The 10,649-nt window shown below is 38.0% G+C and overlaps 1 protein-coding gene across 1 annotated transcript in view; it reads left to right on the forward strand.

Annotated features, from left to right (window-relative positions):
- Positions 1-492: 492 nt before the first annotated feature.
- Positions 493-10,649, forward strand: part of LOC104498060 (WW domain-containing oxidoreductase-like) — a 70,869-nt gene continuing 60,712 nt past the window's right edge. The window contains exon 1 of the mRNA XM_010141385.1: positions 493-621. Within this exon, the coding sequence (XP_010139687.1) occupies positions 493-621 (129 nt within the window). The remainder of the gene's footprint in view (positions 622-10,649) is intronic.

A 10,649-nucleotide genomic window follows, 5' to 3' on the forward strand; every position in this document is an offset into this window, starting at 1 on the left:
TATCAGAAATCTGACTCCCTAGAAGAACTGGGAATTCTTGAAAAAACAGCGAAAGAATACAACAGCCAGAAAAGAACACTAAGATCCATGGCAAGTTTTTGCTGAGAAAGAGCAACATTGTCAGTGTATTATGTTAATATTTGGAAGATACACCAATGCTACTGCCAGGGTGCAGCAAGAGCAGGGTTGCTTCTTGAGAGAGAGTGAGCCACAAGCAAAGAGCACCCACCATGGCTCAGTCTTACAGCATCTCCTGAGCAAGGTGGTGATAAAGAGTTCCCCAGACGGTCCCAGAAAAGGCAAGAGGGTGACTCAGATCTAGGATCCATCTAGGGTGTCCAGATAGGAGCAGTAACAGGTGAGGCTAGAAACAGGACTGGAGATGAGGCTTCAACAGAGGCCCAAGGTGTGTCTAGAAGACAGGGCTCAGGACAGGTATACCTGTGATATAGCTCAGGTACGGCCAGAAGGGCCAAATCATCAGGAGTGTGAATGGAGCTTGTGGACCACTGGGAAGAGGGTGCATGGGTGAAGGCTGCAGAGGAGGCAGCACAGAGTACTGATGACTCTGTGGCAGCTACGTGTGTCATCAGTGATCTGGGAATGGATAAAGAGGTTCCAGTAAAAAGTAATTTTGAGATTTCTAGCTTCGTAGCAGGGATAAATTCTGATATACGAACATGCCTTTAATAGAATATTATTTTAGTTATTCCTTCTGATTTCAGAGTAATACTTTTCTGTCTGTACCCTCAGTTGTAGTGCTTTGACATGTATCACCACATTTTTATGGGAAAATCATTTCTTTTTATTGTAACTTTAAAATTTTATTTTTCATTAAACCTGTTTTATTAAGAAACTGATTTTAGCTATACCAGTGTAAATCCAAAGGAAGTGAATTTATGCTGGTTTTGCTAGTAAGCATAATTTGGGAAACTCTTGGGGGGAAAAAAGAAGTTGGAATTGTATAGTCAGCAGTCAAAGCTTCTTGTTAGAAAATTCTCGATCTGTAAGAGTGCTATTGATAAAGGAGCTAAAAACCTAAAAATTGATTTATTTGTTATCAGCTCAATACAGTTTGTCTGAACACTGAACTTGCTTTTTTGTTCTTCCATGTGATAAAGGTATTTGTCTATGTTGTAAAATCTAAGCTGAGATAAGCTTATGAAGGACCCTGAGTCCTTATTACAGGCTCCGAAAGTTTTTAGGCTTTATTGTTTTTCCTTTGTGCTGATTTATATAGTTATTTGAGTTACGTATTTTGCTATACTTTATAATTTTCATTTCAGTGAATGTTTTGACAGTAAATGTTTGTAAAGCAGCTAAATACATTTTTATTGGAAAGGCTAAAGAAGTACAAGTAGCATTCTTATCTTCCTGTTGTTTCTGTGGTATTAGAGACTTAAAAATGTGGTCCAATATCTTCTTTTTTTTAAGATAATTGCTTACAAATTTTGTTGTAATTCTAGTAATCCATGATTTCAACTGGAAAACTGTTGCATGCACCATCTCATTTAATCTGAATGTGATAGTTACCTGTTTTTTTGTATAGTTCTTGGCCACTAAGATAGAAAAATCTGTGCTCTAGAAGTGGTTTTCCTGTTCAGAATGATCGCGTGGATCTCTTCCACGCTTGTGCCAGGGTTTCACCACTATCATTGTAAAAAATGTCTTCCTTATATCTGGTCTAAATCTCCCCTTTTTTAGTTTAAAGCCACCACCTCTTGTCCTGTCACAACAGGCCTTGCTAAAAAGACCATCCTCGTCTTTCTTATAAGACTCCTTTAAGTTCTGGAAGGCTGCAGTAAGGTCTCCCTGGAGTCTTCTCTTCTCGAGGCTGCTCTCTCAGCCTGTCCTCATAGCAGAGGTGCTCCGTCCCTCTGGTCATTTTGTGGCTCTTGTCTGGACCCTCTCCATCAGATTCACATCTCCTTGTGCTTAGGTCTCCAGAGCTGGATGCAGTATGCCAGGTGAGGTCTCACCAGAGCAGAGCGACAGGATCACCTTCCTTGACCTGCTGGCCATGATTCTTTCAATGCAGCCCAGGATATGGTTGACTTTTTGGGTTGTGAGCACATGTTGCTGGCTCATGTCCAGCTTTTCATCCACCAGTACCCCCAAGTCTTTCTCTGCAGGGTTGCTCTCAATCATGTGATCTCCCAGCCTGTATTAATAGCAAGATTTGCCCTGTCCCACATGCAGGACCTTGCACTTGGCCTTGTTGAACTTCATGAGGTTCACATGGGCCCACTTCTCCAGCTCGTCCAGGTCCCTAGGGATGGCATCTCATCCCTCAGGAGTGTCAACTGCACGACTCAGCTTAGTGTCATGTGCAAACTTGCTGAGGGTGCACCCGATCCCGCTGTGTGTGTCACTGATGAAGATATGAGCACTGGAAATAAAGAAAAATAAAATGCTTCGTGAATTTGCATGTCATCATTGTGCAGGGGCCGTGCTAATCTTCCCTGTATCATTCCAATTTTAGTACATGTGCTGCTGAAACAAGCCGAGATTATGACCACAGGTGACTTGTTTGAAGTCTTATCAGTTGTAACATTTAGCAGTCGAGGGCCTTGTTTTTTCCCCTGTGGTTTGTTTTTAAACCAATGCTTTAAAAAGTCGAGTTGCACTTTATTTATTTATTTAAATTATACGAGCTACTTTTTGCATATAGTAGCATTCGCTTAGTTTATAGCATAAGTGTCCTAGTTTGCCTTTTCTTTCAACCTTATAAATTACATAATATTTTTCTGCTGGTATCGAGGTTTGCTACTATTCCTTCTGAAAAATTGGGTCTTAATTTTTTCTCCCTTCTGTACAAATAAACAAAGAGGGATGAGGACACAGGAATTGGGACTGGATTTATGGCTTCTTGGAGGCAGGTTTTATTCTTCTATGTGCTGCTAGTTTAGCTTTTGATAAAGTTATTTCATTAATCTCTGCCATGACTTTGCTACCTTTGAAATGCCTAATGTGCATAGATTGTTGTTTAGGTGTTCTGCCCATATTTCTTGCTTCTTTTGAAGCAAGTACCTAGATAAATGATAAATACTTTTTAAATGCACTTGGTATATGTCATATATTCACAGTCTTAACTGAATAGTGAAGAGTAGGCTTGACTTTAGTCTGTTTTTTCCCTAATTTTCTTTGAATGGGTTAAATTTCTATGCCTAAATTATTAATTTCTGCATGTTTCAATCAGGATTTTGATTTCTAAGTGAAAGTTACCTCACCTTAGTTCTTGTCATGCTGTGGCCATAATACAGGGTTCAGGTGCTGGAAGGGAAGTGAGTACATTTGTGGACTACTGGTCTTAAAAGCAGGAAACCAATTTTATATCCTTTACGTGATAGATATTGAATCAATAAAGCATCAACCTAAGGTTACACTTGATGTCTCTAGTGAGAAGACAATAAATCATGTTATGTGCATACAGGTATATTGACTCAATTTCTCTGGGCTGCCTATGCAAAACCGAAGGTGATTGAAACTAAACTGTTAGAATAAAAGTCTTATAATGGCTGATATAAAGCCATTTTATCTGCTTTTTATGATTTGAGATTTTAGTATTAAAAATCTAAGTACAGCATTTAAGTCAAATTGAAAATTCATCAGGTCCCATCCCTGTCTCGAGTGATGGTCAATAGAGATGGTTAAAGAGGGATAGTAAGTAACACAATATGTACTGAATGATTTTTCTCTTGAAATACCCTTCTGGTCTTCAGCAGTTAGCAGTTCGGGTACTTCCAGAGCGGGAGACTGCACCCGCTTAAAGACCTTAATATGCACTGGTGGACTGATTTTATGTAAATGTGTTAGTTCTCATTTGCAACCTGTTTGTATTTTTGCTTTCACAATGGATTTCTGCACACGTTTGAAATCTGATGCTTGTTGGAATAGGGAGGCGAAGAAAAAACTCTTCTTGTGCTTTATCTGTTCCTCGCTGAGTACTTTCTGAGGATAAAAAGCCTGATGATTGTCGCTTCTTTTGTGTCTTGACTTGCTCATGGTGAGAATGAACGCGGTATTTTTATTACCATCTGCTGGCTTGAAACAAGGCACCTCTGAGAATGGAGATGGAGTCATTGGTACAGTGGGTCTATCAGTAATAATGTAATTTTTGTCTTGAAGTTTTCATATCTCGACACCAAAGAACCAATTCATATGGATAAACAAGTTGAATTCACTCCAGATGAAAGATTACTGCTGTGTCATTAAGAGTAAGCACATGTAAGTGAAGAAGGTTTTATAATGCTGCACTGCATTGCTGCGGATCATTTCCTTGTGCTGTTATTACTGGCTACCCTTTTAGTAACTGGGCTTGATGTGGGCTTGACCACACCCTAGTATATGGCAGTTATTGGATTACAGATGGAAAAACCAATTTTCCTTCTAATACATGTAAAAATATATGGAGATTGAGGGGAGACCATCAACCCCATTTAGATAATGGAGCAGAACAGGTTCCACTGTCTTAACCACGAGACAGCCTTGGCACTCAGCTTATTCTCATGCTGAGAATTAGGCAGAAGCCAGTTACACAGATGAATCTGGAGAGCACATGTGCAAGGGGAGACATTCTTTGCTTCTCCCTGTGCCGCTCTAAAAGCCTGATTGTACCCTCAGAGCTGGAATTTGTGCAAGAACTTGTTCGGAAGGAAAAAGCACATGTTCAGGTGCTGTGATTGCAGGCAATTTTACATGAGCTGGAATGAAAACGAGTGTTCTTTTCTTTCTCAATGAGCATAATGGTGTTTTGTGCCTTTATAGGGGATTCTTCCCTTGCAGTTTAAGTATCAAACTATGGTATTTTGTTAGGTTCGTATTTTTCTGCAAAATCTTTCTCCTTTTTTACTACACCTCACGAAAACACACTCCTTTTACTATGAAGTCATTGTGTATCCTTCATTTGTATAATTACTCCTTTCATACAAGCATTTCTGGCTCATTATGTCTAGATGTTCAACTGGGAACTGAACAGCAAAGGTTATGAAAAATGTACTCACAACTCTGAGGAGAACCCTGATTAAATATACTTTTATCTGTGAAATTCTGAGGCATGTCTAGATAGCCTCATTTAGCCTTGCTCTCTGCTTTTGTCTAATACCAGGCGTAGGGTTTTTGTACTAAAAAAACCTGGCTGGCTAGAGAGATTTTGGGGTGAAATAAAACGAAGTTTTTTCAAGCACTTTCTATCACAGAATCCATGAAGAAATCTGACTGATGGGGGGATGTGTTTACCCCAGCTGCCCCTTTACTTGTTCTTCAGAGCTGCTCTTTTCATGCCATATGTGTTCACATGATGTCCATCAACTCCTGATCTGAACCACAGCTGCTAGTTTAACAATAGTTAAGTATGATTTTAAAGGGATGTGAAATTCTATTTAGGAAGAGTAATGGCTAAATATAATGTAAGTTAGAATTTATATAACAAGTTACAAGTTGCATAGATTATAATAACGTATAAATAACTACAATAAAAGCTATGTATAAATCAGATCCTTGGTACCACTGTATATTTAATTCATGTGGTCTATAGTCATTCAGGGACTGTTGCCTGACTGTTAAATGTTACACATAGAGATTTGTCATTGAAAATGTTATGATATTAAGATTTGTAGCTAGAAGAATAAAACTAAATTACATTTTTTTAAAAATTGAATATGCCGCTATCTTAGACATTTAGCCTTTCTGACCTGGCCTTGCATGATGCCTCTTGACTTCCTGTCCTGTTGTCATTTTCTTTCATATTGGTCCAGCACTTAGTCTCACTGGGATCAATAAGGTTACTCACATGCAAGTGTTGAATAAATAATTGATTAAGGAGATACTACACTTGGTGCATCTTTTCCTAGCAAAGGGAGCTCAGATAACTGTTTTTTAAAAATTCTGTTCTTTCTTTTTGCTGATTATGTCTCACTGCATCCACTGAACCAGCAGAGCAGTGTATCTACCGGATACCCTGACTGATTTGAGCTGGAATGTTTGTACAATGATGACACTAATCAGTGCATGCAACAGTTGGGAGAAATAGGTATCCTGCAAATATATAGTTTAAGCTGCTTTCTGCTCTTTCTGTCTGTTTCACTTCTAACAACTTTAACCTGCTCTGATTTGAAAGCTGTAAAGTAGAATGGGAAAGCACACTTACGTATCAGTCACCAACCTTGACTACCGTGCTCATCAAATCCTAAATGAAATAGTTAACTAATTTGGTGCTATAGGAAAGCTAGATATAAAATGACAGGTAAAGTGGTATCTATTGACAGGCATAGTCCCAGTGAAGTTAGCCTGACTGCTTGATTGGGTTTTGTGTAGTTACACTTACAGATAGAATTGCAGTAAAAATAGAAACATTTCTTGACAGCCACTGTGTATTGTGACATCTGAAATTGAAACAGGCACTTCTAAGTTTTCTGCACATCTCCTCAACGTACAGGTTTTATTATAGCTCCTACTATGTTACTTGAGTAGTTAAACTATAGTGAACTTTCTGTAATGGGAATGCAGTTACACTGAAGAAAGATGTACGATTTCTGTAGAAGATAGAAAATAAGATATCCCAGGCAAATAGACAACCGATGACTGTGCCCGTTGCAGTCACTCTGCCAGATTAACCTTTTTATCTTCAATTACATTCCTAAGTGATAGAATTTGTTCCAGTAAAATAGTGTGCAAATCCAGTCATGTTCAGTGTTTTCCACAAATACACTGACTTGCTGTTTTGGTTTGTGAAATCCTTTCTATTGTCATGGTTCAATGGCAAGAGAGATGAGGTAATTACGGAGGCGTTTGCCCACTTGTTTCTCTCTAGTGTGTAGCTGTAGTCAATGCTGTTCGTCCATTCCTTTCATATGCCCAATTGTCAAAAAACAGTAAGGAAAAAAGTTTCAAATATCTTTAGCAGAAAATACGTTGATGCTCCAGGAGTTACATGAGTTTTATGTCTTCCTCCGTGTTGCCACATTTGTTTTGAAGTAATGTTTCATTATTGCTATTGTATGATTAAATATTGAGAGTATTGCTTTTCCAATTGTTCTAGTGCAGTATTTAATGAGTGCAATTAAATGGAAAAATTGCCTTTTTAACTGATGATAGTCTATTAGTGTCTCTGTCTGTTCAGAAAAGAAAAGAAGTGAATTATTAGAATGACAAATGAGTCAAAGTTACCACGGTGATGGAGAGGTGCGATTCCCCTCCACATAATCTTCAATTAGTGATCTTTGTAAGAGGATGTTTTTCAAAAGGGTAATAGAGAAGTAATGAGATCAGAAGGAGGTCAAACCTAGCCTTCTTCGTTTGGCAGTTTGATTAATTTATTTCTCCTTCTTGCAGATTGCTGTAAGGGGCTTTTGTTGCTCAGTGTTTTCCGTGGGACTCTAGTCAAAGTGACTGCTTATATTAGCCTTTTGTGTATCCAGGAGTGTTCATCCACTTGGAACTGAAGGGTTTTGAATGGTTCAGATTTGATCTTCAGTACAAGCACTCATTGATAGTTCTGAGAAGGTGTGTTTTGTTGTTTTCTTTTAGTTTTTTTTTGAAGAAACAATCCTTGATACTTCCGTGTGTATTGTTTTGGAGAAGTAAATGGCTGGACATAGGACTTGGGTTACATCTTTTTGAAATGCATTATACTTAAATCAAAGAAGAGGAAAGGAAAGAATGACCCTGGAATGCGAAGCGGCAGTGAAGGTGCTTTACCACAATATCTTCTTGAAAAGTCCCACCATATCTTCATGTATGTGTCACTGTAGCTTTTTATACCTACTGCAGGCATTCTTTCCTGGCCTTTTCTCTTGTCTTACCACTTGTGTAGAAAGTTTTGCCTCAAGGAGTAGTGAGCTATTTCATAGTGGTAGTCGCAAACCTAAGTGACTGTAGCTTCATGCAAGCTCCATGCAGCTTAAATCTACCAGTATTCTATGCTGGGAGTACATGCACATTTGGTTTATTCTCAATAGTAGGTCACCTCATTTTAAATATCCAAAATAGCTTTTCTGCAAAACTGAAATGCCAGTAGCATTTTCTCCACGTTTTCTTCAGGTTTACTTATTTGTGCAATGATCTCTCTTGCTCTGCTGGTAGTTGAATATATTGCAGTGGTTTCAGTTTTGATATAAATTCAGTTATTCTGTGTAACGTGTCAGTAGAGGAGCAGTAGATGTTAATTTAATATGACTTTCTTTTGCTAGCACATGTGACAGCAGCAGTTGCATGATATCCAAGACTTAGCTATGTCTAGCTTTTATTTTTGGCTTTGGTGAGGGTAGCATTTTCAGGGAGTTTTCTTACTTTCTCATTCAGTCTGTGCAACAGTCATTTAATGGATATTCAGAATGATCTCTTTAAAATGTTTCACCAATTAAAAGAGATACTTTGGATCAAATAAGTCATGAAATGATTTTATTGTACTGATGATATAACCCTTTTTGCGCTATAGAGCTATGCGGGTCTGAGCAACAGGTTGCTTAGCCAGCTCTTCAAATCAGCGGGATAGAAGAATATTTGGATAGTACAATTCAGCACATGTTCTGAAATTTTGGACTAAATTCGTCACTGGTACAAGCCCTTTGAGTTACGCCAGCAATGAATGTGGCGGATGCTCTACGTTCCGTTAGGTATGACACACACCTCTCCGTGGCTGCTGAACACGTTGCCCCAGGCAGTTGGATGGGTGTCTTTTGAAGAGAGAGTGTGGATGGCTGCTTAGCACAAGGAATGGGCAGTCATGTTGTGACCCATGGTTGTGTTTCCAGCTTCATCATGGAAATGTTATGGGACTTCATCTGAGGCTGTGGCCTCTCTGTGCCTTTGTCAGTAAAGAATATTATTACTATGCTAGTTTAGTGTTTGTAAGAAGAGTTTATAAGCACTATGGATGGTACCTCTCACTGGAAGTGAACAGTTGTCAGACTGTGAGGCTTGTGGTTAATAAGGGGTAAAACAATAACTGAAGGTTCTCCCCTGCCAAAACATTGTGTACGCAGAAAAGGAAGACATCTTTCCTCCTTTATTCCTTTCTTGTCCATTTTTTGGTGAAGTTTTCCTATTTGTTCTTCAAGTCAGTTACATTTTCATTAGTTTAGTAGTTGCTGCTATCAAAATAGGAAGCGAATTAAGGAAATTGTTAGGCAAATCATGGAACAAATTTAACTCAAGATTTACGATATCACCAGAGCAGTGGCTGGCAGAAGGTGGGAGGAGTAGAGGGTTTCTCAGGTGGACACAAGGTCTCTTTGGCCATCCCAGAGGCTTGGCTAGCGCAGTGCAGGGTGCCTCGAGTATTTTCACATGGAGTTTGTCCTCCTGCTTTCTGTCACAGCAGGAGTATATTTGTCTTTCAGAATTTGTCTGGGACTGCTAAGCCTTTTGAAATGAGTTTACACCAAGTAGTGAAGCAGACAGTGAGTTTCTGTGAAATGCAAATAGTTTTCACTCTATTCTGTCAAATTTTTTTGGTACGTGAGAGCTGCTTGTGTAAGCATTCAGTGCCGGAGGTCATGATATGATACGTGGTTCACTTATGTCTATGGAGAAGTATTAATGTCTGTTGTGGGTATTTGTGTAATTAGGCTTTGACTTAGTAAAGTTTGTATGTTATTAAACTGTAAAAATAACATGAGTGGACAAAGCAAGTTTGACTTTAGTTAACTAAACTATTCATTTGATTGCCCACATCTCTGAAAATTAGATGTTAGGAAGTGTTCGTCTATCTGTAATATTTTCATCTGGCCACAATCATATTTCAGTGAATTATTTTTGATTTATTATGATTCTAATTATTTTTCAATGTGCTTCTATGTATGAAAAAGCAACGTGGCTTCTCTAGAAAGTGTAAGCCAAGACTTACTTATGAGGTACAGAGTGAAATACAAAGTTTATCTATATTGTATATATACAGGGCAGTTATTGCAGATAAAAAGGTTAAATGCCAAAGGATTTTCTGATTGCAATATAATGACAGTACGCAGATATAATTACAGTGTATCTATAATCACAGTACTCAGGTGCAAGACAATTTTGTGAATTTCTCCTTTCTTTTGGGCGCTGTCCATTTGGGGAATTTATACGTACATACATGTGTATCAAACTTCTCAGAACAGAAAAAGTAAAATTAGATTTTTGTAAGCTGTAGTGATGTGCATGTTCTTATTTTCAATGTATGGTAAAGTAATCTTTCAATTTTATTTTTTAACAGTATTCTATAATATAAATAATCTAGTCTATTCTTCTGCAAACTGTTTAATTCAGACAAGTTGAAGTTGCCTCCAAAGATTGGCGTCAAATTGAGGAAACCATTCATGTAGGAAATAAGATAATTTGTTTCCGCCCAAAAAGACTAAAATATAGATTTATTTTTTTATTGTATTTTTCCTCCCATATGATTTAACACATACAGTACCTGCATCTCTGATTCTGAATGTGTTTTGGAATTAAGTGCTTCTACATGGTTTTCTTTTCTTCATTTTCTGCACTATACTTTTAACTTGTATTTCCTGAATTTTAATTAATACAGTCAATGAAGGTCTCTATATATTTCGAGGATATTAATAAGTGTTTATGTAATTTCAAAGTGTGATGGGAAACTGATGTTCCTTATGAAAGAAGAGCTAGAAAAAGAAATTGCAAGTCCTGCAGTTTGAGTATTATAT

This window comes from Buceros rhinoceros, unplaced genomic scaffold (genome assembly GCF_000710305.1).
Source record: "Buceros rhinoceros silvestris isolate BGI_N320 unplaced genomic scaffold, ASM71030v1 scaffold2748, whole genome shotgun sequence".
NCBI classification, from domain to species: Eukaryota; Metazoa; Chordata; class Aves; order Bucerotiformes; family Bucerotidae; genus Buceros; species Buceros rhinoceros.